This window comes from Microtus pennsylvanicus, chromosome 7 (genome assembly GCF_037038515.1).
Source record: "Microtus pennsylvanicus isolate mMicPen1 chromosome 7, mMicPen1.hap1, whole genome shotgun sequence".
NCBI classification, from domain to species: Eukaryota; Metazoa; Chordata; class Mammalia; order Rodentia; family Cricetidae; genus Microtus; species Microtus pennsylvanicus.
This window is the reverse complement of record NC_134585.1, coordinates 11,375,100-11,402,276: the sequence shown is the minus strand read 5'-3', so window position 1 is coordinate 11,402,276 and position 27,177 is coordinate 11,375,100. Positions and strand designations below refer to the sequence as shown.

General features: G+C 43.2%; 1 protein-coding gene across 2 annotated transcripts in view; it reads left to right on the top strand.

Moving 5' to 3' along the window:
* The first annotated feature begins 589 nt into the window (after nucleotides 1-589).
* Specc1l (sperm antigen with calponin homology and coiled-coil domains 1 like) overlaps nucleotides 590-27,177 on the top strand; it is a 104,418-nt gene continuing 77,830 nt past the window's right edge. The window contains exons 1-2 of one of the 2 annotated variants that reach the window (XM_075979984.1): nucleotides 590-731; nucleotides 18,346-18,535. In XM_075979984.1, the coding sequence (XP_075836099.1) occupies nucleotides 18,383-18,535 (153 nt within the window). In that variant the 5' untranslated portion in view covers nucleotides 590-731; nucleotides 18,346-18,382. Of the gene's footprint in view, nucleotides 732-5,390; nucleotides 5,516-18,345; nucleotides 18,536-27,177 lie in introns of those variants that run through there. The other variant, XM_075979983.1, reaches the window with a different exon arrangement.

The following is a 27,177-nucleotide window of genomic DNA, read 5'->3' as shown; positions in this document are numbered from 1 at the left end:
TCCCTGAGGGAGTGTGGCCTGAGACTTGTGTAAGCCCTTCCCTTCCCCAAGTTGCTTTTGGTCGTGGTGCTTTATCACAGCAATATAACTAAGACGAATTAAAAATGAAAATAAATCCACTGGGGGGACTTAGATGAACGTATAGTCTCGTTCCCTTCAGGAGGGTGGGTGGGGACAGGTGCTGCTCGCCGGGTTTTTGCGTTCCCTCATGTGCACCAGGAGCATCTGTTAAGTGCATTTTTATCAGCTGTCGCGTTCATTAAGAGCAAAGTCCTCAGCACACTGTAAGCATATATCTCAACCGGAACGGACCCATTTGCCTGCGAGAGAAAACCTGGAACTTGGGGCTTGCGCACGTAGCACCCAGGAACCCTTACCTTCCTAGAGTGCACCTCCAGCTACGAAAGCGGCGACAGCGCATGCGCAGCCCCGGACCCCTGCGCGAAAGACAGCAGGCGCCTGCGCAGTGGTGGGCTGGGGGGGAGGCGGCGGACATGGCGCGTGCGCGGAGGAATAGTAAGGGGGGGCGGCGCCGGCCGGCCAGGGGTGGATAAGGGGCGGGCGGAGGGCGGGAGCCGCAAGGGAGACAGGGCGGGCCGAGGGAGCGGCGCCGTGGGGTTGGCTGCTGCCCTGAGGCCGGACTCAACGGATCCGGGCCGCGCCACCGGGCAGGCGAGCTCGCCGCCCGGCCCCAGCCCGGAGCCAGCGAGTGAGCGAGGCGGTGCCGCGCGGTAAGAGCCAGGCCAGGGCAGGGTCTTCTCCGCTTATGCCGCGGGCATGCTCGTCTCCTCAGCGCCGCCCGCGCGGCCAGGCCCGGGCGGCCCCGCAGACCCTGGCGGCGGCCCCGCGCCTGCGCTGTCCCCCCCTTTGCCACCCCCCCTCACCCCCAGCCATCGGCGCCTGCGCCGTGTCCCTTCCCGGGCGGACCTCACAGCTTGCCGGGCAGACCCCCCCCTCCCCCCGGGAGCCCTGGCTGGCGTGGTACCCAGCTAGCCGGGGATCTCATCCTTGCGGAGAGTCTAGTGCTTGGAATCCCTGTGGTGCCGGGGGAGACGGGGCTTTCACCCTGGTCCCTTGCCCTGGGCTGGGACAGGTTGCCTCCCCGTCTGGAGGATTGAGGGTGGGGAGCAGGGGCGGGAAGCGGAGGAACACCCCCCCCCCCGCCCTCCCTGAAGGCTGCGTCCTACTGTTAGGACCTGGCTGTTTGCAGCTGGCAGTGTTCTTTATTCTTGAGACTTGGCTAATTGTTTCAGGTTGGATATGTGTTGTTGAAGAAATGATGCATTTCCAAGCAGTGGTTACGTTTGAGACATCCGTAGTTCTTTGTTGTGTGTGTGTTTCTTGGTGGGTTTAGCTATTTATAAACCAAATGAAAATTTCGGTGATCATTCAAATTCAGGCAACCTTGATTTCTTCACTCCCTTGAAGGATCTGTCTGTCCTAAAGTGCAGGTGGGGAAGAAACTCCATGATAAAATGGAATATTGACCTTGTCATGGGAAAGAACCTTAAGCTTTGGCCCATACCTGTAATACTGGTACTTGGGAGGCTGAGGCAGGATGAGCTCAGAGTTGGGCTGCAGAGTGAGACACCTTGACTCAAAAATAAATAATAGACGGATCGTGGAGCCCAACAGGGCTTGCCCTTCAGGAGCTTAAATCCTGAGGTGAATTCAGCTATGGACCACAGGCAACAGCAGTTCTTCCTGAAGGTTTGGAGCGAGGGACCTGTGTTGTTGCATAGGCGGTTCGGTCCTCCTTCAGTACATTAGGGAAAAGTTTGAAAAACGGTATGTCTGTGTTAGAGTCGTACAGATTTTTCCCTATCCTTTCATTGTACTGGGTTAATATAAGAAACTATTAATGATTGAGGTGTACTTTGGGATTAAGGGCATGGCAAATGGCTAGATACATGCCTTTATAGCTAAGCTATATCCCCAACCCTACTAGCCTCTTAACCTTTAATTGGGAGATAGATGGAGGTCAGACCAAGTGTCCCAGACCGCTATAACTCTCACTTTGTTGCCACGCAGGCCTGGAACGTTCAGTCCTGCTTCAGCCTCTTGAGTAGCTGGAATTCGCTGCAAGCCTACCCCACACCACCAGCCTAACTCCATCATTCTGTAAGAGACTCGAGTGTCTACCCACTTTAGTTCTCTCATGCCCTGTGCAACCAGAACAAGTGTGATTTTTTTCTTAATTAAAAAATATATAAGTAATGCATCTATGTTGCAAAATAGTCAAACCATTGTAGAGGAGAAAAAGAATTGGTTTCGTTACAGTTTTTCCTATTGAGAAAGAGCTGGCGTCCTCCTTCCCTTTATCTCCCATTAAAAAGTCCCATTTTCCCCTTTGGATTCCAGTGTACACCAAACAGTGTTCTAACCTCAGAAACTTTAGATAGCGTGAGAATGTTTTGTATGTATGTTTGCCTCTATATTTTCTATGTATGTAAGGATTTCTTTGATGTTTCAGTAAGAAAGGTGATTAACGTGCCGTAGAAAAACTGTATCAAGCTGTCTCTTGGTATCAGTCAAAAATATCCTAGCTGATGCAGAGCGGACAGCTTAAGTGAAATTTGTTCAGGCTGTGACCCTGCATTTCGTTTTCTTGACAACACGTGACTTCTGAAGCAGAGGTTCACTTTCATTTGATCAGATGACTCGGGTATTGCAAAGGGTCAAAACTCTTGTCAGGGATGGGTTTTCTTCATGCTCACAACTGGCTAAATAACCATATGCATATTCAAATCACACGTCTGACTTGCACCAAGTGTTCTGCAAACATCTCACCCCAATAGAGGAATGGTGACAGTCTCACGACGTTGGAAAGATTTCTTTTGTCTTTATGTCTTTGGGCAAGTAAACCTTCCTTTCTGGTTCTCACTTTCTCCATTCTGTATGCATCCATGTGAAGGAGCTCTTGGAGCTTGTCTGCAGTTTTTAACAAGTGTCTACATAATGCTATGAAGTGTTAAATTATTCTTTTATCAATAAAAACTCAGGAGTCAGATATGGGGGGATCTGTATGATCAGAGAAGCAGTGGAGAAGCTGCCTTTGACCCCCTTTCTTATCCTTCCTTGACCCAAAAGGCTGAGATTATTTGTAGGCTGCTCCCTACTACTTTCTGTGTCTCTCCATATGTTCTAGGTTCTCCAAATCTCTATGGCTAATTTTGGTCAGCTAGTAGCTAGCTCCACTGTCTGATTCAAGGTAAACTTTATTGGCAGAATCAGAAGTGTCAGCGTGTGATCAAAATATCCCACACAACACTGAAGTTTCCTCAAAAATTTGGGTGACGAGCCAGGCTATGTAGTAAGGTAGGTGAGAATGAATTTGGGACCTTCTGGTGTGAAGGAGTATTGAGTAGTCCTTTATATAATAAGAAAAAGAAGGACAGTGTTTGGAGTTTTAATGATACTGAATTTTAGCCAATTTAAAGGACCGTCATTTCTAAAAAAACAAAGTAAACCAAAATCACTCAGTTTCTTGGTGATAACATTAAGCATTCAGGAACTGGAAAGTTGACTCAGTGGTAAAGAGCATTTGTTGTTCTTACAGAGGACCTGGGTTTGGTTCCCAGCACCCATGTACATGGTGCCTCACAACCAGCTGAAACTCCAGATACAAGGGACCCAACATCTTCTTTGACCTCCCTGGGCACCAAGCATGCATGTAGTGCACATACATACATTCTTGCAAAGCACTCATACATACAAATAAACCTAAAGCAATCTTAAAATTCAGCATCTAGTTGGATATGGCTTTACAAGCTTCTAGTTTCAGTTCTTTTGGAGACTGAGGTGGAAGGATTGCTTGCTCTAGTCTGAGGCCAGTCTGAGCGATATAGGTAGGCCCTGTGTAAAAGAAATTTAAGTGTCATTTATGATGGTGTGTGGGGATTGCAAATGGTAAATACAAGATAGTTTGTGGATTGTGAGTGTAGACCTAGAGAGAGCATAAAGTTGTGTTTTGCTGTTCTTGAGTTTAAGGGAAAATGTCTGGGCTGTTGCTTTTAGGAAGATCCAAATACAGCTGCAGCCCTCAGGAGGCCCAGGCAGATGGAGCTCCAGGACAGCTGAGACTACATTAAAGAGACCCGGTCTCAGAACACCAAGGGGAAAAAAGATGTACATACATTTTGTCTGGTTTTTTTTTGTTTGTTTGTTTATTTTTGAGACTGTATCTTTTGTAATTCAGGCTGCCCTTGAACTCACTGTGTAGCCAAGCGTATGGTCAGCAAACACTCCATCAGCTGGGCTATATTCCTAGGTCTGAACTACTACTTGAGAGAAATGACTTTGGGGTGGTTTACCATGCGTGTAAAAAGCCATTAAGTTCAATATTAAGCATGTCCTGTTTTGATTATGTTGAAAATAAAGCTCTTGGGCTGGGGGGTTAGGGGGATTAAGGCTCTTGCTGCATAAGATTGGGGACCGAAGTGTGGATCCCCAGAATCCACATAAAGTTGATGTGGTAGTGCTTCTCTGTCACCGCAGCACTGCAGTGGCAAGTTCTGAGGAGATAGGAGGATCCTTTGACGCTTGCTCCCTGGCCCGCCAGCTTGTGGTATGCTACAGCACACAAGGGGCCCTGTGTCAAGATGGAAGGTGAGGACCGGCACCGAGTGGTCTTCTGACCTCCACATGTGCTATGTGGCACTGGATGTCTGTATGTGAGAACACACATAGACACGCTATGCACAAACATCAGTGTGTATTTCTCGCGTTGATATAAAGTGCCAGTTTTTCCCCTCTTCCATTTGTGTGTGTGCTTGTCTGTCTGTGTGCGTCATGTGTATAAAGTGTCCGCTAGTGGAGGTTGACTGGTCCTTGGAATTGTGTGTGCCAACAAAACAATGCTAAGGGAAGTTCCTGTTGGTTAGAATTGTTAGTACTGAATAGATTCACTGCAAAGTAAAAAACTCCTGTCAACTCAGAAGTTTGTTATTGTTTTTTTTTTTCTCCTGAATCTCTTTCTGATCTGAAACAGCATGATGATCAAATTGGTCTTGGGGATGTAGCTTAGTACTCAATATCCCTAGAAATCAGGGACATGCAGATGAAAACTACTCGGAGATACTATCTCGTTCTAGTCACTGGCTAGTGAGAAATCTGATATGGGGAAGAGGAACTCTTACTCACAGATGGTGGGAGTGCAAATTTATATAGCCATTATGGCAGTCAGTTTGGCAGCGACTCTGTACTACTCCTGGGTATTTCCCTAAAGATAGCCTATCACAGAGATATTTTCACATCCGTGTTGATTGCTGCAAGGACGTAGAAGCAGCCTAAGTATCCATCAACTCATGATTGGACAATGAAAATATAGTGTGTACATACAGTGGAATAATATTCATCTGTAAGTAACAGCGAAATCATGACATTTGCAGGAAGGTGGATGAACCTGGAAAGCTTATTAAGTGAGGTGACCCAAACTCTAAAAAACCAGACCACATGTCCCTTCTCATATGTCAGTCCCAGTCTGTGATGTGTTCATGGGTGTGTATAAACAGGGGTAAGTGTGCATTAAATCCAGAAGTTAAGAAGGGAGACTGTCAGGTGATGAAGAAATGGGCAAAAGGACATAAGTCATGAGGGAGGACTCAAACTTCATTCCTCTGGTTTTAACTTGGTCATAGGTGGTTTTCTGTGTGTGTAGGGGGTATGTGAATTAAACTTTCTGTATGTTGAAATAGCAATAATCATTTCGTTCCAAAAAAAGAATCTAACATGTGTTAGTCTTTTGAGGCAGTGATTGTGAAGGTTGGGCTAGGTTTTTAATCCCATTGATTAGCACACTATGACATGATTAGTTGCTGAGTACATTTGTCTCATTGACCCACTTTTAGAAAAAAATGATTTTTTTTGTTGTTATTTTGGAGGGAGGGGTTTAAAAACTGGAAATTTTTCTGTTTTTTTTCTTTTAAAGTTGTCAAATCATTCTATTACAGTGTTATTTAATGTGTAAATTGTATTGCTATTTATAAAGTATTGTTTTAAGAAAACTTAAGCTTGGGAAGTAGCCTAGTGGTAGAGTACTTGCCTAGAGTGCACAAGGTCCTGGGTTCAGTTCCCAGTATCACAAAAATAAGTCAAATAGGTTTAAAGAATTGAAGGGGCGGGAGATATTGAGGCAGCTTTGATCCATAGCAAATATAGAGGACTTTGATGTTCATGAAGCTTTTACTACAGTTTATGGTAGTCTGTTCTGCACTTACCCTCCAGAAAATACAGTTACAAAAGCATACTGTTTAAAAAAAAAAAGCAGAACAGGGAAATCTCTGTGAGTTCAAGACCAGCCTGGTCTACAGAGCGAGTGCCAGCACAACTAGAGCTACACAGAGAAACCAAATAAATAAATAAATAAATATAAACTATATAGCAGTTAAAGAATTCTTGTTGTAGTTCAGAATAGCCTTTAACAGTGTGCGAATGAGCGTAACTAGGTTTCAGTAAAAGTTAAGACCGCAGATTTTCATGTTGTGAAGTAGTCTAGATTTACTCTCCAATCTTTCAGTAACACAGTAATAGAATCTGAGTTTGTGATACTTTACAATTTTGAGTTTGCACTTGTTCCTTGCTGTGTATGGAGATATAGTTGATTCTCACACACTGGTTCTGTACTCTGAGACCGTGCTGTGTTTAGATTCCTCAGTAGTACTTGCTGTAGATTCTATCGGCTATTTCATTCATTGGGGTCTAGCAGTCAAAGCAGTTTTATTTCCTCCTCCCCAGTTTGAATACCATTTAGTTTTTGTGTTTGTCTCTCTTTCCTGGCTAGAACCTTCGATATGTAGTAACACAGAAGTGAGAGGAATGGGCTTTCTTTCTTTTCTCTCCTCACATGGAGGCACCAGCTCCCTTGGAACTGGAGTTACAGATGCTGTTAGCTGCCATGTGGTCCTCTGGAAGAGCAGCCAGTGCTCTTATCTGCTGAGCCATCTCTGCAGCCCTTCAAATTTTTCTTCTAGGACAAAATTCTGTTTTATGGCATTCAGCATGACATTAACTATCAGTATTTCATAGAAACTATATGTCAAGTTAAAGAGATTTATAGCTTTCTTGGGGTTTTTGTTTTATTGAATTTTTTTCTGCTGAACTAATCGTATTGCTCTTCTTATTTATGTGGTAACTTTGAATTGCATTGAATTTTGAATGTTAAACTTTGACTTGTGGATTAAGTTACTTACATATGCTCTTAAAAATTATTTATCCAACCAAAAAAAATTTTAAAAAGCCAGGCAGTGGTGGCACACACCTTTAATACCAGCTCTCAGGGAGGCAGAGGCAGGTGGATCTCTGTGAGTTCAAGGCCAGCCTGGTCTACAGAGTGAGTTTCAGGACAGTTAGGGCTACACAGTGAAACCCTGTCTTGAAAAACATCAAAAATTTATTTATTTATTGGTGTATGTATGTATGTATGTGTGTGTGTGTGTGTGTGTGTGTGTGTGTAGGTGAGGTTTGTGTATGTGTGTATACATGTATGTGAATGTGTGTGTGTGATATACATGCCATAACACAGAGGACAAGTTGTAGGAGTTGGTTCACGTCATCAGATTTGGTAGCAAATTCCTTAACCCAACAAGCTGGCTCACTGGAACTCATGCACCATTGGCTATTTTGTTTATTTTCAAAACAGGGTTTCTCTATGTAGCTCTGGCTATACTTGAACTCTGAGATCCACGCACCTCTGCTTCCTGAATGCTGGATTAAAGGCATGTACCACCGGTCTGGTCCTGATATTCATTCTTGATACATAATCTTTGCTTTGAATTGTTGAATTATATTTGCTTCTTTTGTGATACAAGGACTCAAACCCAGGGTCCATGCTAGGCAAACACTGGTACAGTACCCTCAAGTCAGAGTTTTCTGAAATTTTGTTTAGAATTTATACATTCATTTTCTTAAGAAATATTGATCAATAGGGTTTCTTTTTTTTGTTGTTTTTTCTCTCCCTTTTCTCTGCCTTTGCACAAGCTAATTGATAAAATGAACTGGGAAATACTTTTTAGTTTTTTTGAAGAACATTATGATTTGGATGTGTTCTCCAAGAAGAATGCTTTGGAAACTCGATCTCCAATGCTACAGAATTAGGAGGTGAGGCGTAGGCAGCTCTTGAGTCATGAGAATTCACTCCCTCAAATGGATTAAATGGCAGTTATAAAAGGCTTGAGGCTATGCGTTCAGGCCTTTGCTCTTTCAAGTTGTCTGTCTTTCGCCTTCTTTCATGGGTGAGCACAGGAAGAGCTGGCCAGATATGGCTCTTCCAGACTAGACTTCTCTTTTTCTGTGTTCCAGTCCATTTCTGTTCACAATTACCCAGGCTGAGGTTTCCTATTAGATCAGTTCAGAACAAACTAGCTATAGAAAATTGATACCAAGAAGTCGGACTGTTCCTATTATCAATACCTGATAGTATATATGCACTTTGGGGCCTGAGTGGAGGCTAGATGAATTTAGAGGAGCAATCTAGAGAAAAATCTACATTTCTGTGAAGGGAACATTGCAAGCCCCATCCATAGGAGAGCCTGGACGTTAGGGATTGGCTAGGTGGTTGTCATCAGAATTTGCACAAGAAAGACCATTCTGATGAGGTCTCAGGTGGAGCTAAGGACTAGGTACTGGAAACCTGAGCGAAGGCTCTGTGGTTCCCAGCTGCAAAGACCTTAGTGGCGTGCAGAACCTCAGAATAGTGGCAGGTGAGTGTCAAAGTACAGGATGACCTTTGGTGGTGGGTGGGGGGGTTGCTTATGGTGAAACAAGAGAAATGACAAGGATGGATTAACAAGAGAAGTAGAATAGAAGGGGCTGGAAAATGTAGAGACTAGCCATTTACGAAAGCATGGAGCTGGATGTAATGGTGCGGGTTGGAATCCCAGCACTCACATGGCTGATGAACCCGTGTTACAGAGTGATAATCTTTCCTCTCTTAAAGAACCCAAACAAAGCCAGGTGTGGTGGCTCACAGATGTGATGGCAACACTTTGGATGGAGGCTGAGGCAGGAAGGTTCCTGTGAGTTCAAGGCCGTTTCTGAGCTACGTAGTGAGTTCCAGACTAGCTTGGACTACAGAGTAGAATCCCATCTCAGCAAACCAACCAACAAATCAAACAATGACAACAAAATTCTCCCAAAAGTAAAATTTAAAAGCGTGTTAGAGAATACTCAAGGTGTGACCAAGGAAACATCTGCTAAAAAGATTAAAATGGTTGAAGAAAGAAGGTTGTATTTATGAAGAAAACAGGATAAAGACCCTGAAGACATCTGAGAGACATCGAGGCAAAGTCTTTGAGGTTTGTGTTTGCCAGCAAGACACTGTGGGACGTCATTTGCTGTGCCGTGCTGCCCGTGGACTCTGTTCCCTGAGTTTCAGTGCAGTGTGTTCCAGCACAGTCAGTGTCCCTTTGCCCCAACTGTGACACATGTAGGTCTACGTCCAGGTCAGCTGTCACTCTGAAAGTGGAACCAGTAAGCCTTGGTGCTGTCTGCGTGGTACCGTTTGCAGAGGATGAGCACAGTGCACAGGCCGTGGGCAAAGGGACTGTGCAGTCTCCTTTAGACTTAAGGGGTGGATCAGACAGTCTAAGGGGCTTCGGCAGGAATTTCTTATGGAGTCTGCCCACCGCAGAGCCTTCCGCATGACACTAGCAAACTATGGGATTAGGATGCTGTGGCGACTCCAGCACTATAGGACCCATGGGAGAAGCAGGCACAAGGCTCCAGCCTGGGAGCTCTGTGGCATGACCAGTGTGCACGAAGCCTTGTGGACAGTGCTGCTTGAAGACCCCACATGTCCAGAAGGTGGGGTGTGGAGTCGGAGATTACTGGGGACCTTATGAGTTAATGGAACTTTGCCTGCTGACTTTTGAACTTGGTGCGAGCCGCTGCTCTACTTCCTACACCTAGTCTTCTTACCATTGCATCGCCTTCCTAGTTTCTGTTTTGAGCAAGGTCTCACTGTGTTGACTGTGTAGCCTCAGGTGATTTCAAAATCATCCTCCTATCTCAGCCTCCCTGATGCTGGGACTACAGGTGTGCTGCAATGCCCAGGGCAGTGAAGTGTTTCCTTCTGGTTTTAGTTGTCATTGTATTTCATTCTAGAATTGGAAAACAGATCCTATGAAATGTAGGAAGTGTTCCAGGTAGGGAAACCTTAGCCATAAATCTGACTTCTCTCATAAATACTGGCCATTCAGGTTATCTGCTTTCCACCCCGAGGCCATCTCTACTTTAACGAGCTTTTGTAGTCTGCCTTCCAAGGGATTTGTTTCAGCTAAACTTTTGAACTCTGTGACTTAAAGTGAATCTTAGGTGTAGTTCTCTTTGGCTTTGCTGTTAGTCTTTCTTTGTTTTGCTTACCTTGATTTTCATTGCTTTTCTTTAAAATATTTGAGTTAAATAGATTTATATGTGTATATATATGTGCGTATATACATTATATATATGTATATAGTGTGTGTATGTGTGTTAGAGAAAGAGAAACACGTGTGGCTTGTAGATGTTGTGTTGTTCCCTCCACCGTGTGGGTACCTGGGATTGAATTCAGGTCATCAGGCTTGGCAACAAGTGTCTTTATTCGTTGAATCATCTTGCTGGCCTCTTCTTTTTCTCATTTCTTGAAGAAGCAACAGAAGTATTGCTTTGAGTCTTTTCTTTTTCTTGTGTGTTGTATTAAAATTTACCCCCAAATATTGCTTTAATATTCCCACACATTTTTGTCATGTTCTCATTTTTACTCAATTCAAAATATGTTCTAATGCCCCATTGCTCTCTTCTTCTTCTTCTTCTTCTTCTTCTTCTTCTTCTTCTTCTTCTTCTTCTTCTTATTATTATTATTATTATTATTATTATTATTATTATTAATTGTGGAGGGCTCCTGTTGTCAAGCTGACCTTGAGCTCCTGGGCTTCAGCCTCCTGCAACCTTCAGAACTGCTGGCCTCCACCACTATTCCTGGCTGATTCCCCATTTGATTTCTCCTTTGATTGTTTAGCAGTGCTTGAGAACTTCTTAGAGATCTTTTTGTTATTTTCTAATTAACTAATAGTCTATTAAAAAGAAAACAGGCACAGTACCTCGGAAAAGAAAGCAGTAGTGCACAAGGATAGGAGATTCGTGTTAATCAGAGAACTGTGTTCAAAGGCCAGTGGAGAGCGTCCAGGAGGGTGGAGTGAGTTGATGGCTGAGAACAGGGTGGACAGGTAGATGCCTGGGCAGCCAAAGAGAACGTAAGTGTCAGAACTGCCCCACAGGTGGAGGTTATGCTGAGAGACAGCGGCTGCAGTGATGGTTGCCTGCAGGAGCTCCCAGCCTCTCTGGTAAGCAAGTGATAGAGGGAGACCTGTGAGTCTTTCCAGTACCACAGGGAAATAGAAAAAATTTGGAGTGAGCGTAGGACAAAGGACATTGCCTACTCGCAGTGCTGGGGGCCAAGGTTTATCATGTCACCCTTGTCAGTTCCCACACGTTATTTAATGGGGTCCTTGTAGAGTCTGTGTCATTTTGCTCTCTAACGTACCCAGCCTATGCTGTTTCAGATTCCCAGCTGTTTACCCTGCTACTGAGATATGAGTAGTTGTGGGGTGAGTTGTCGAAACCGTATGACAGGTCACACTGTAGTGGAGTGACTAAGTGACCTGACTCACTGCATGTATTAGCTCTTCAGATCTTAGCTTTTATTGTCTGTTTCTCGAGTGTCTGGTTATAGTTTTTATATAGTTGCTGAGTGGTGTCTTTGGCACATGCCCTGCTTGCTTCCTGTGCATTCTAGGAAGAAATGTATACATCACTGATGTATACTTTCAAGCCGCTGTTTGGAATTCCTCCAAGCACTCTAAGCTCAAGTCTGTTTCTGTTAGGCTAAACCGGCCGCTCTGCCAGTCATGCTGCCTGGGTCACAAGTCACTTCCAGGTGATGTATTTATTATTCCCTCATCTTCCGCAGCCAGTCTCGGAGGACTACTTCCCCTTTCCCACATCCCATCCCATGCCGTCCAACCCAACTATGTGAGCTACAACTCAGAGGACTTAGTTTTTTTCCCGTCTCACTGTCTGCTTTCCTCATGAAACCCCAAACACTTGGCTTTAACTCCTAGCACTTACCAGCAGCCCTCAGTGGCAGTTTTGAGTTGGTTTGGGTACAGGTATACAGATGTAAATTGATGTTCTAAATTAAAAGTGAATTTTTATGAATACTGTATTGTCTGTGTTTGCTACTGCCTACCAAAATATCTGAGCATAAAGCCATCATGATTTGAAGGGTCTTAAATAAAAATTTTCTTTTGATAAATGCTAAGAAATTGTGGCAGAGGAGGGAATGGCCAGAGAAGACTCACAATTTCTTGGATTCTGACTTTAACTTTGAGAACCAATTTATTTTGGACTAAATCTGCAAAAATAATTTGTGTACTCTAGCCGTAAATTCTTTGAGACCATCTTTTCCCAGTCTTGTCGCGTTGTTAAGTATTATCAGCAGTTCAGCAGTCTTCCTCAGCGGTGCGCCAAAACAGATCGCCAGGCCATGATTTCATGTCTGCTATGCTTTTAAAAGCAGTCCCAGGAGAGGATGTAGCTGGAGCTTTGGAAACCCAGGCTCTTTCTATTTGTTTCTTGTATTTCAGTGAGCTTTTCTGTACTAAAACAAAGAACTTCTGAAGACAAACCCATTTCTTGTGGCATCTGCTTAGTTGTGGCTTAATGGAAAGAGCAGCCTTTGGGCAGACCAGTCGCTGAGTTCTCTAGCTTTTCTTTCCCACTTAGCCATGATCCAGCTGCAGTCTGACTTAGACACATCCTTCGCTGGAGCTAGCTTGGCTCTGCTCACCAGTATTGGCATCAACTGCAGGGCCATTTGCACACAGCTGATGAGTGTGCCCCTCTCCCGTGCCTTCCCCTCCAGACTCCCTTTATCATGGCCAAGCAGGGAGGAGGGAGCTGTGAGGGAAAGAGAATCTCAATGTGAGGGTCATTTGCAAAATTTACAGTTACAATCTTAAATGCATACATGTTAATAATTTTAGATGTAGAACAAAACCTGGCCTTAAAAATAAGAAAATACTGTTATATTTTAAATATTCAAAACTTGGCTTTCTTAGACCAGTAAGTATTGAAATTTCTAAAGCAGCGCTAGGCTTTTGCTTGTGGATTTGGACAAAGAAGAGAAACCCATAGCTAAAGGTGCCTCATTCCTGTTTGTCTCCTTGTTTTAGGCATTTTGGCTACACGCCAATCACATGTATGTAGATTTCTGATATGACAAGGCTTGATCATCCCTCTGGGGGGGTTCTTGTATTTGCTTTGAAGTTACATTCCACATTCTACTTTTAAAGTGGTTATTTTTAATGTATTGTCTGAGTGTTATAATTCATAAGCATAATAGCTGTGGTGGAGTTGGGCTGGAGGACTGGATCAGCAGTTAAGACCACCTGCTGCTCTTGCAGAGGACCTGGGTTCAGCCACATTGTGTTTCATAGCAGAGTCTGTAATTCTAGTTCTAGGGGATCTAATGCCTTCTTCTGGTTTCTATAGACATTGCAAGCATGTGATGCCCTTGCCTAAATACAGGCACAACATTCATACTCATAAAATAAGAAGGGCTGGAGAGATGGCTTAGCTGTTAAGATCACTGGCTGCTCTTCCAGAAGACCCAGGTTCCATTACCAGCACCCATAGGGTCACTCACAATGTCTGTAACTCTAGTTCCAGGGGATCTAATGCCCTCTCCTGGCCTCTAAGGGCACTGTAAGCATGTGGTGCAGAGACATACCTGCAGGCAAAATACCCATACATGTAAAATAAAGGGAAAAAATGTTTTAAATCTTACTTTTAAAAACCTTTTGTTGAAGAATTTAGAGTAGAATTAGTTTATTGCATTATGAATGATTTAATAAAACATTTTTATTGGCTTTTCAAAATGAGTTTGGTTTTTGTAGGCATGATTTCTATCAGATTGACTTGGTTTTGATTCATCAGACACTGACTTACCCTTGGCACCTCCCATTCTGTTCTCCTTTGACTATGATTCCTTTCCAGTGTTTAACTCTGTTCTTACTTTATAATATTAAGATAATCTTTATATTTTAAGTACAGAGTTATGAAACTATAGAAAGATGTTTTTAGATTGCCTGGGTCAAGACCTTTTGTAGATATTAAATGGGATAATGCTAGGCATAAAAATCACAATTAATAAGCAATTAATTTTCTAAAAAATGTTTTGAGCACTCCTTGCTGGTGTAAACAAGTTAGCTGTTTACAGAATGTTGGCCTAGGATGTAATCTCAGTCTCTTGATTATCATTCTGATGGACTCCTTACCATGCATCTGCAGCATTTTTGGTTTGTAATTTACAGTGGGAACGATCTAGAAGCTTCTGTTGTTTGTTGACATCTACATGCTAGAATATGTAATTTAATGTAAGTAGTAAGTCAAACAGTCTTTAGTCATTCCTTATAAAGGAGCCTCAGCAGGCATAGAGACACACACCTTTAATTCTAGCATTTAGAAAACAGCTTGGTAGATTCAAGGTCAGCCTGGCAACACAGAGAGTTCTGGCCAGCTAGGGCTACAAAGTGAGACCCTGACTTAAAGGGAGTAGGGGAAAGATTTCTCTTAAAGTACCCTTTGAAGTGCTGCCTTAAAATTTTATGTTTGCTTTATGTGTGTGTGGGGTTTGCTTTTGTCTATTCTGTACACGCCTGTGTGCCCAGTGCTTGTAGAGGCCAGAAGAACGCATTGGATTTCCTGGAATTGTGGTCACAGATGGTCGTGAGCCACCATTTGGGTGCTGGAAATCAACCTGAACCTAGATCCTCTTGGAAGAGCAGCCAGTGCTCTTAACTGCTGAGCCAGCTCTCGAGCTCCAAGTTCTGCCTTTCAGTTAATTGTTTTGAGGTGGTCTCAGTGTAGGTCAGGCTGGTCTCACACTTGTGTGCAGCTGAAGATGACCTTGAATTGATTTTCTCTGCTTCTCAAGTGCTGGGTTTCAGGGATCCACCACTATGCCTGGCTGCCTTTATTTTAATAAGGCTTTAGTAATACTCGGGATTTGTAAGATGTTTTTCTATAAATTTTGATAGCTTTTACGTATCTGGTCGTCGTTGTGTGCTGTTTCCCTGATAAGCATACTAGGTTTATTATTTAATTATCTCAGCATCCTTACAAAGTACATACTGTTACTGACCCCATTTATGAATGAGGGAACTAAAATTTCAAAAGTTAAGCAACTAGTCCCTGGATACAGATTTGATCTCAAGTAGTTATTAGTTTTTATATTTTTGGTTGTGTGCCTAGCCTTTAACGGCTGAGCCATCTCTCCAGCCCTAGTTTTAAAACTAAGCATGGAAGTTTTTTTTTTTTTATCGTCCTCCTCAGCATGGAAGATCTTATGATAGCAGTTGAATTCAGATACTTTCCAATATCAGTACATCTCTTTTGCAGGAGGAAAAATGATTATAATGAAGGTTAATGTTTAAAGGAAAAGATAACATTCCGGTGTGACATAGAAAGTAGCTTGTATGTTTGTGTAGTGTCCAGAAAGGCTCCTGTCCCTCACTGTTAGGTTGGAGGCACCCACAAGCCAGGGAGTGGCTTAAGAGCCCCTCTGGTTTCCAAGACAGTTGGTGTCCTTGATTCAGGGTGGCTTCTCTCTGATGAATTCATAGGGTCCCATAGGCATTGCTTCTAAAACTTGATTGATGTACCTCTAGGTTGGAGAGGCTCAGGTTTCTAAACCCCTCTCTAATCTTGGTATGGTGTAACATCTTTCTAACCCCTGGCCCTGGTGAAATGACTTCTAGAACTAGGATGTAAAGACTTTCCCTCAATGGTTTACATGTGTTATTTGTACCAGAAGTCTTTAAGCAAGACTTTATTAATTCTTACTTATTAGAGAGGAAGTTTATAAAGATAAGTGATTTGACCTTGATAGCATAACTCATAGGCAAAGCTAGAGGTTGGACTCAGGCCTCCTGACTTTATCCTATTTATTAAAACACTATTATCACATTTAGTGTGTATGTATGTATGTGAATGCGTGAGCATATGAACATATATGTACATGGCATGTGAAAGACAGAGGGTAAAGTCTAGCTTGACTGTCTTCATGCTTCTTGCTGGAGAGGAATATCATTCTTCATTGGGTGTGAGGCCCAGAGGAGGCCTCTTTTGGTACACCACAGATGTTATTGTTGCTTTGTCCTATGTAACATTGTCAACAACTAGGTGAATATCTTAGTTTCTTCTCTATTGCTGTGAAAAGACACCATGACAAAGGCAATTTATAAAAGAAAGCATTTAAGAGCCAGGCGGTGGTGCACGCCTTTAATCCCAGCACTTGGGAAGCAGAGGCAGGTGGATCTCTGTGAGTTTGAGGCCCGCCTGGTCTACAAGAGCTAGTTCCAGGACAGGCTCCAAAGGTACAGAAAAACCCTGTCTCAAAAAGCCAAACCAAAACAATGCATTTAATTGAGGACTTGTTTACAGTTTCACAGAGTGAGTCCATAACTATCGTGGCCTGAAGCATGATGATTGGTAGGCAGAGAGGGAGGAAGATAGGGAAGGAGAGGGTGGGGAAAGAAGGGGAGAAAGAGAGTGGGTTCTGCTTGGGCTTCACACCTTCTCCAACAAGGCTACACCTCCTAATCCTTCCTGAAACAGTTCCACCAACTAGTGACCAAGCATTAAAATGTGAGTCCGTAGGGGCCATTCTCAAACAACTACAGTGAGTTACATTCAGTTATGAGGATGCCTTACACATGTTGCTTACCGTGCAGCTTACTCTTTTAGTGCAGAAGTAATAATAGCATGCGAGGCAAGGATGGCGAGATGAGTGAACAGTGGCTGATCTTCAAGGGGTCCTGGATTTGATTCCCAGTACTCGGGTGGTGTCTCACCCTCTTCTGGCCTCCACAGGCACCCAGCACACAAGTGATGCATAGACATACATGTGGGCAAATTATCCATGTACATACAAAAAAAATACATGTATGTTCAGAATGGTGTGTTCAAGTCACCTAATATTGACTCTGTCCTGTGGTTATTAGCCATTACTCTTATGCAGATTTACATTGAGAAAGAGGATACAGGGCAAAAAGAAAAATACAGAATGTACAGTTTGAGGAGAAAAAGATCACGGGGAAATTTGATGTTGGGATCAAGGTGTTTGCTATGCTGAAAGAGAAGGAGAAGCCTGGTGGGAGAAGACCAAAAGGGAGTGGTGGTGCCCTCAGGGCAACATGCCACCCAGCTAATCCTGCAGTGTGTGAAAGGAAATCTGAGGGATTTCCTCCACCTAAAAAGCAACTACAAAGGAATGCCTATGCAATTGTAATTCGAGGAAGGTTCAGGTTCCCTCCAAAGCAAATAGACTTGACAGCAGCAGCCACGTGATTCATTCTGGCTTTAGAACAACGAAAGATACAGGAGTAAAGGGGCTGTGGAATCTTCCTCAGTGTTTAACAAGAGCTGCAGAGGCTGGGCATGTGGCAAGTAGAGGCATGGAGACCCTGAGAGGTCACTTTGTGAAGATATAAATGTGAAGCCTGAATTGTGTTAGAGACCACAAAATGTTGGAGGTGCAAGTGCCATGCATGGGTCACACGCCAGGGAAAACTGAACAGGGAGTAGAACCAGCTGGAGAGAGAGAAGTGTGTTGTGGTTGGTAAAGTTGGGAGGAAAGAGCCATATAAGTAAGCCTTTTAACACTGGACACAGAGCTGCAGGATTTGGAGTTTGCCCTACTGAGTTTTGGATATAGAACTATCCAGCACACAATGTAAGGTGTTCTTCCTTCCCTTCTTCTCTCCGTCCGTCCGCCTGTCTGTCCTTCCTTCCTTCCTTCCTTCCTTCCTTCCTTCCTTCCTTCCTTCCTTCCTTCCTTCCTCCCTTCCTCCCTTCCTCCCTTCCTCCCTTCCTCCCTTCCTCCCTTCCTCCCTTCCTCCCTTCCTCCCTTTTTTTGTTTTTAGACTGGGTTTCTCTGTGTACCTTTGGAGCCTGTCCCGGAACTCACTCCTTATTCCAGGCTGGCCTTGAACTCACCGAATAAGTTCCTTTGCCTCTCGAGTGCTGGGGTTAAAGGCGTACACCACCACTGCTGAGCTTAAGGCGCTCTTTCTACTCAATGAAATAAAATACATTATAAATCAGTAAAGTATTACATTTTGGTAAAGTAATTTAAGGATTGAAATTACATTTTGATAATGTGAGTTTAAGGATTTTCAGCATTGTTTTCTGTTGTGTGACGTCATTTTTCAGATATTTTCATCACAGGGTGAAATTCTTTAGAAATAAGTTTTAAAGAGCTGTTTTCCAATTCTTTTTCAACGTGACATTGTTTCTTTCTTCCCACAGGTTTGATTGTAAATGCATCACCAAGAGGCAGCCCAGAATGAAGAAAGCAAACAGGAGTGTTGGCTCAGTGCCTAAGGTGTCTGGCATAAGCAAACCACAACCAGTAGAAAAAAGCAAACCTGAGAACAGCTCTTCTGCACCCACAGCAGGCAAACCTGTAAAGTTGGGAGCCGCAGCATCTTTGTCAAAGGTATTATATTAGCATAGCAATATTTGAATATGCAGTGGATTCTAGACCTGTATTTTAATATGTTGAATTTATTTATTTATTTATTTATTTTTTTGTTTTTTTGAGACAGGGTTTCTCTGTAGCTTTGGTGCCCGTCCCTGAACTAGCTCTTGTATACCAGGCTGGCCTCGAACTCCCAGAGATCCGCCTGCCTCTGCCTCCCGAGTGCTGAGATTAAAGGTGTGTGCTACCACCGCCCGGCATATGTTGAATTTATTAAATGAATATTATTTGGGGTTCACTCTCTACTAGGACTAGGAACATAGTCTTTGAAGGGATCTTATAGCAGGGAGCCTTAATTGGTGTTTTGGTGTAGCCTTATGAATGGAACTAATAATAGGCTCTGCATGAAAAATAACCCAGTGCCTGCTTTATGCAGGGTGTCGTGTGCAGGTGAGCTGGAGGTAGAGTCTGCCTTCAAGGAGCTTGAGGAGGGAAGGATGGCCACCATGAGATGCAAACAGGAATAACTGACCCACCATGAAAGGCCAGATGCCCAAGACAGTATGGACAGTAGATAATGCTCCTAGCTCAGGAGGACTTTGAAAGGAACTGGCAAGCTGTGTGTTAAAGGATGACTGGCTGTCGTGTTTCTTCCGTCACACACAGCATAAATTTCTTCCTTTTTGTTTTTGTTTTTTCGTGACATGGTTTTTCAGTGTAGCCTCCTGTAGTTTTTGGCTGGTCTGGAACTCTCTGTAGACCAGGCTGACCTTGAGCTCAAAGATCTGCCTGCCTCTGCTTCCTCAGTATTTGAATTAAAAGTGTGTGCCACAACACCTAATTTACAGTATGGATTTCTGTTTTGTCTTTTTTTTTTTTTCCTTTATTTATTTTTCATTGGTAGAAGGCTGTTTGTGGGCATCAGTCTGTTGTGGGAGACTGCTTGCTTGTTCGTTCCCAGCTGCCCAGACTCCAGAAATAATCACACAGAAACTATATTATTTAAGTCACTGCTTGGCCAATCACTTAAGTGTATTGCTAGCTAGCTCTTATATCTTTGATTAACCCATTTCTATTAATCGTGTATCGCCGTGTGGCTGTGGCTTACTGCCACAGTGTATTTGTCTGCAGCGGCAGCTACATGGCTTCTCCCTGACTTCGCCTCTCTCTTTCAGCCCGACTTTACTCTGTTAAGCCATTGGTCGAAAGCAGCTTTTTTATTAACCAATGGCAATAAAGCATATTCACATCATACATCACCTCCTGCATCACTTTTCTTTTCCATTTTATTCCCCCTGGTTTTTGAGACAGGGTTTCTCTACAGCTTTGGAGTCTGTCCTGGAACTAGCTCTAATAGACCAGGATGGCCTTAAACTCACAGAGATCCGCCTGCCTCTGCCTCCTAAGTGCTGGGAGTAAGGTGTGTGCCACCACCACCACCCAGCTGGATTTCTGTTTGTTTTTTTTTTTTTCTTAACAGCTGATCCAGTATTAGTCCTAGTCAGCATTGGGTTTTTAATCCAGTAAGAGCTTAGTTAATTTTCTTTAGACTTTCTTAGAGAATGGATTAATTCTTTTTTAAGAAAGAATTGTAATTAGACCAGAATCTTTGGGGACAGAGGTGAATCCATGGCTTCAAAGGATGGATTTTGGGAACATAGCAGTTTTTCAGGGGTGTTCTTTATTGTCTTGGGCTATCCAGGGATGCTCCACGCCGGTCAGTCTGTCCATCAGTCTGTCTACTAATCACCTGAGTACATGTGTGTGTGTGCCTTCATGCTACAGTAGGTTGTTAGCCTTGGTGATCCACAAATGTACCTGCTGAGCCACAGCCATTGTCCTCGACCTCTACTTTTAAAATGTCTTTATTTTTTTGTTGATGTTATGTCTTGAGACAGGATCTTGCTGTGTAGTCCAGGCTGGCCTCAGATTCCCTGCAGTCCTCCTGTCTCAGCTCCCCAGATGCCAGGATTACAAGTGTGTTGTTCCACTAGACCCAGCTCCTAGTTCAGTGTTGGATGCTGTTACACAGATCCACGCGGGCTTCTCCAGCCCTTCCCATTTAGCACTCATCCCCTTACTCACTTGCCTGCTTCCTTGCTGTAGTGTTGGGATGTTGGGGTCAGCCGATGACACAGGCTCCAGGAAGGGCTTCTGCTAGTCTGACAAGGAGAGACCAAGCATGGCCGACCTCTCCAGCAACCCTTCGTTCAGGCAGAGGGTTTTAGATTGGGGATTAATTTTAAAAGCATTTCAAGTTTGGCAGTGGTGTCACAGGCCTTTAATCCCAGCACTCATGAGACAGAGGCGGGCAGATCTCTGTGAGTTTGAGGCCAGCCTGGTCTACAGAGCGAGTTCCAGAATGGGCTCCAAAGCTACAGAGAAACCTGTCTCAAAAAAAACCAAAGGAAAAAAAAAAAGGAAAAAGCACTCAGAGGAACAACATGTGAGGGATTTCCATGCATGTTCTCAAAGACCTAGCAGGAACTTTCAAGGTTATTGAAACTGAACCTGAGCTGATTCAGTGGGCGTGGAGGGCCCTAATTTTTTCCTCACTATATCCTTGATGAAGTTGCTAGTTGTCATCCTGTGGCCTGGGGGGCAATGCCAGGAATGACCTTTGCCCTACTTCCGATAATCTGAAACAACATCCTGAAGTGTCCCCTGGGTGTCAGAGCTGCCACTCTTTCATGTAAGAGAGGTGGCATGTTCTGACCTAACTGGTTACTCGCTTGCTGGGCTGTCTTCGGAGTGGAGTGCCTGTGTCACAGGAGACCTGTTATTTGTGTGACTGGAAGAACAGGTTGAAATGTTGTTGTTGGATGTGTACCACTGCCTGCCTTCTGTGTCCTGTGTGTCAGATTCACTATGGTATGTGCACTGAGCAGGCATGCCGCATCTGCGGTGTGGGCCTGAAGTTGCTGGGAGTTCGGTCTTGAATGGTGAGTACTTTTCCATTGTAAAGCCAGCATGCACCAGCTATGCAGGCTTTAGGCTCTGTTACATTAGCAGCTTTGTTTGAGTGTGTGTGCATGTGTGTTGGGGGTGGGGTGGGCAGATTTGTATGTAGTAGGGAGGGTCAGCTGTCATACTCTCTAGAACACTGTGTGAACTGGATCGGTTACTGTCACTTAGAAGAAAACTGCTGTTGATTAGAAATTAAAGAAAAGAAAAAGTAAAATAAGCGAAAGGAAGGAAGGAAGGAAGGAAGGAAGGAAGGAAGGAAGAAAGAAAGAAAGAAAGAAAGAAAGAAAGAAAGAAAGAAAGAAAGAAAGAAAGAAAACATTAAAGAACTTTTGAGAGGCTTGGAATTCAGCTCAGTACCAGAGTGCTTGCCTAGCATGTGTTATGCCCCAGGTACCTACCATCCCTAGTACTGTGCAAAAGAAGAGGGTTGCCACATCTCTGGCTTGTTTATATTTTGTTTCTCAGAGTTACTGTAGTTCACTGTTCCTCTGGCACAAACCTCCCACAATCTTCATTCCTGGAACTATAATGGAGCATTGATGAGTGGCAGGATAAATGAAGTGTTTTGTTTCTGGTTATTTAGACATCATGTGTACATACTTAACCCCATTCATACATTTTTGTCATTGATCAATTTTCCCATGACCCCTTTCTCGTAGTGTCAGGGTAAAAGCCCTTGAACTTTTTAGTATCTTATTTCAGATGCCAACTCTAGCTGAGAGTTGGAGGATGATCTTGTGACTTAGCACTCGGTCACTGTGGATGGTAGAAGATGAGCAGTCATAGCTCTCCTCAGTGAGATACGGGAGGTCATTCTCACTCCAGCCAGGGGCTGTGCAGATCCCGCTGGGGCTTCGGCTCTTTTCCCTACTGAGGCAGTCCCTCAGTGCTGGCATCTGCCAGTGTGCATACTGCGTGGTTCTTCCTAGTTAGTACTTGAAGAAGCAGCAGAGTTCCCATTATACTGGGAGATGTTTTTTGTAAAAATTGATGGAGGGGGCTAATCAGCATCAGTCAGAACTCAAATACTGATAGTACTATGTAATTATTTTGATCATATCTTCTGTGATTATATTTTGTACAGGATTGTAGCTTAGAAACAGGCTGCGTGTATAGTATGTAAAAGGCCCTGGGCAGATCCTTAATGCTATACACACACACACACACACACACACACACACCACACACCACACCATATATACACACTACACCACACCACACACGCATAAAACATGCGCAGAGGGCCAGGGCGGGGGAGAGAAAGAAGAGGTTAAAGGTGCACCAGTTTATGTCTGAAATGTACAGTTTGGAAAGTAATCTTAAAATTTAGGAAAATATGTATATTAGACTTGACCATGAGGTGTAGGTGTGGGATTTCACTGTCTGAATCTGCAACATTTTTGCCAAATTAATTTAATCTTGCATCTGTTGTTAAAGGTGTATTCATAACATGCTCCTTCATCAAGCTCGTGTTTTGGGATGTTAATGGTAGGGAATATTTACAGGGATGTTCATCTATTTACAGAGTCTTGTAGTGCAATCAGAAGAAATGGACAAACAGTAGTGAACATACAAGCAGTTTACTGTAGAAGGCAAGCTGGAAAATGCAGCACTGTTTTGAGCGTGTTTGTACGTTGTTGTATAGCTGATGCTCTCAAGGCATACCTTGAGCTTAGTCCTTGTGCAGTGAATGTATCCTGCAACCATCACCCAGATCAGGAAACAGCATCCCTGCTTCTCAGAAGCCTCTCCAGCGCCTCCCCAGAAGGAGATACTGCCCAGAAATTAATTTGCCAGTTTTGAGTTTTATACAAATGTAACATAATAGGTTAGTTACGTTGTTTACTTCCTTTGTTTTAACCACTCAGGGCTGTGTAGAGGGCTATGTAGGAGGAATAATTTGCTTCTGTTGTGTTATGAATGAGATGGAGCACCTTTTGGTGTGTTTTGTTTCTTCCTTTTAGAGACAGACTTTCTATGTTACTGAGGTTTTAGACTCTACATGTATTCTTTACTAAGAATCACCACATACTAACTTTTATTTCTGCTGTTTAATCATTGTCCTGTGTATACATGTGCAAACATGCATTTACATATATGTACACATACAGTTTTTCTTTTTATTTAATTGTAAATTATAGACAGTAATGGTCCTTTACTGGTGAATATTTGTATTTTATAGGAAACGCAAACATTCTCTTTTATAGCCATAGTGTAATTATAAAGCCAGGGCATTATATCACCATAAGCTAGTAGCAGGTGTATAGCCTCATTACATTTGTTAATGGCAATAGTGTTCATTACCAAAAATGAGAGAATTTCTTTTCTCTTTAAAAGAGATTTGCTTTTGTGTGTGAAGGTGTGTTGCCTGCACGTGTCTCTGTATAGCACATGCATGCAGTGCCCACAGAGGCCAGAAGAAGGTGTTAGGTCCCTGGGAGCTGGACTTAGCGCTCCATTTAGATCCTCGGCCCATTTTAAAAACTGAGTCGTTTGTTTCTTCGACTCTTTGATTCCTGAATTTCTTGTCTCTGGTGTTAGTCTTCTGTCAGAGGTGGAGCTGGCGCTCTCCCCACCCACTGGTTCCTTCTTCCTCATACAGCGGCTTTTTAGTTTCCTGAGGTCACACTTGGCGATTGTTGGCCTTAATTCCTGAACAAATGGAGTCCTCTCAGGAAGTCCTTTCCTACACTGAATCTTGTCGATACTGCTGCTGTTTTCGCCAGCAGTTTCATTGTTTCAGCTATCACATTGAGGTCTTTGATCCACTTAGATATCATTTTTGTGCATGGTAATAGATGTAGGTCTAATATTGTTTATCTGTGGACATCCAGTTTTCTCTGCACCATTTGTTAAGATACTGTTTCTTATCCAGTGACTTGGACTTTCTCTTTCTTGTGTGTGTGTGTGTGTAGAGGTCAGAGGACAACTTGTTGGACTTAGTTCTTTCCATCATATATGTTGCAAAGGTTAAACTCAGGTCTTCAGGCTGGGTGGCCAGTGAGCCATCTCTCCAGCTCTCTATACTGTTTTTTAATAGCTGTATCCTACATTGTGTTGTGTGCCAATGCAGTTTAAACCATCCTTCTCAAAGGAGTGTGCTATCACACTTTCTGTGTTTTTGCCAGCCTGATAGGTATCAAGTATTTCACTATCTGCTTTCTTTTCTTTCCTTCCTCTTCCTTTTTATTTGTTTGTTTGTTTGCTCATTTATTTATTTTAACTATGATAAGGATTTTTTTTTTTTTGAGTCAAGGTTTCTCTGTAGTTTTGGAGTAGTTTTGGAGTCTGTCCTGGAACTAGCTCTTGTAGACCAGGCTGGCCTTGAACTCACAGAGATCCGCCTGCCTCGCCTCCGCCTCCTGAGTACTGGGATTAAAGAAAGGCATGCGCCACCACCACCCGGCTGGATTTTAATACTTTCTGAAGTTTTGTTTTTATGTACTTAAGTTGATTGAGTTTTTGTTTAATGATTTCAGAATTTCTGGTTGTAGTTAGAAACAATACATTTTATTTCTGATGTGTATATACTTCAGACTCATTCTTTTCCTACTTTGTGAATACACAGTTGCATGATATTTTGTTTGTGTTCTGACAAGTAAAGCTTGCGTGGAGCTCAGATAGCAGAGCTAGCCTCTAGTTAACCTTGGAGGCCAGGCAGTGGTGGCACACGCCTTTAATCCCAGCACTTGGGAGCAGAAAGCCAGCGTATCAGAAGTTCAAGGCTACTCTGGGCTGCAGGTGCTTGAACCAGTCTAAAAGAGTGCCAGGCAGTGGTGGCTCACACTAGGGAGGTGGAGACAGCACCTGGCTCCAGTCAGTCTGAGGATTTGTAGAGACAGGATCTCTCCCATCCAGTCTGAGATTTCGTAGAGGTGAGAAGTGACTGTGGCTGACTGCTCTGCTTCTCTGCTCTTTCAGCTTCCACCCCCTAATATCTGACTCCGGGTTTTTATTTAGTAAGACTAATTAGGATCCCGCTTCACACAGTTGACCTAGCACGGTTTCTTGTAAAACCTATGTCTTCCGAATTACTTTTAAAGCCATAAATCAACAATCTTCCTATATGGTTTCTTTATAGAATTTTTTGCTTATTACTTTGGTTTTTTGAGACAGGGTCTCTTCATGTTAGCTCTTGGCAGTCCTGGAACTCGCTATGTAGACCAGACTGGCCTTCAACTCACAGAGATCCACCTGCCTCTTCCTCCCGAGTGCTTATACTATCTCCTGTGCCACAACTCCTGGCTTATACTATCATTGTGCTGCTGAGAGTGTAACCCAGGACCTCACATGTGCTGGCTAAGAGCTCCGCTGCTGAGCTGCACTCTCGCTTTCGACTCTTATTCTGCTTCACCGATTTCTTCTTGTGTTCATAATGTGTGATCTGAGTTACACAGTAAGAGTTTGTGATTTGCTATCCCAGTGTGTGTTTGACTTTGTCATTACCTGAAGGCAAGTTGCAACCAGAGAAGTGTGACTAGGATTAGTTTCCCTTTTCACCTGACTTAAAGGAAAGAATATTTCAGCCTGGTCTACAGAGCTAGTTCCAGGACAGCCAGGGCTGCTACAAAGAGAAACCCTGTCTCAGGAAAGAAGGGGGGGCGGGGAAGGAAAGAATCTTTAACATAATGGGAAAGAAAAATTAGTTTGAAGATAGTTTGTTTTAAACATATGAAAGGCGATTTGAAATAGAGTATGTTGCTTTTATGTAACTGCTAGTGGTTGAAGATTGATGGAATAGGGAACTTGAGATTTAAAGGTATTTTGTGCTATAGTTGATGGCAGAGACAAGTCTTAAAGAATGTACATATTTCTTGGTTAATTTCCTCCTTTCTCTTTACTCTGTTTTTTAAGCACCAAACAGTATGACAACCCTTAATTATCAGAGTTTAATTCTTTGTAAATGTTTGAAGAACTGATCCCTTTTCTGTCTAATTTTATTTTATTTTATTTTAGTTTTTTTTTTCTTTTTTTTCCCCGAGACAGGGTTTCTCTGTGGCTTTGGTTCCTGTCCTGGAACTAGCTCTGTAGACCAGGCTGGTCTCGAACTCACAGAGATCCGCCTGCCTCTGCCTCCCGAGTGCTGGGATTAAAGGCGTGAGCCACCATCGCCCGGCTTTATTTTTTTTTAAAGATTTATTTATTAAGTATACAACATTCTGCCTCCATGTATGCCCATATATCAGAAGAGGGTGCCAGATCTCATTACAGATGGTTGTGAGCCACCATGTGGTTGCTGGGAATTGAACTCCAGTGCCCTCTGCTGGCCTCTGTGGGCACCTGCTCAAATGTGCTGCACAGTGATATATGAAGGCAAAATATCCATACATATAAAATAAAATAAAAAAGATATTTTAAACAATTGAGTGATGAGGACAGACATTTCCCTATGGAATCCCTGGTATTGAAAACTGGAATAAACTTTAGAGATTACTCATGTATGAGCCATTTTAACTTAAGAAGTCAATGATTATTTAAGAGCATTGCTTTAGCCAAAGATAGAAAATCGATCAGCTAATGTGTGCTTTCACCTTAAGTGGAGAAAAGCTTTGAGGTTTTTTTTAAAGTATTTTTTCTTGGTCTGGGAGATGTTAAATGAGTAAAGCATTTGTTGCCAGGCCTGACTACTTGTGTTTGATCTCCAGGATCCCACATAGTGGAATGAGAGAATAGACTTGTGGGAGTTGACCTCT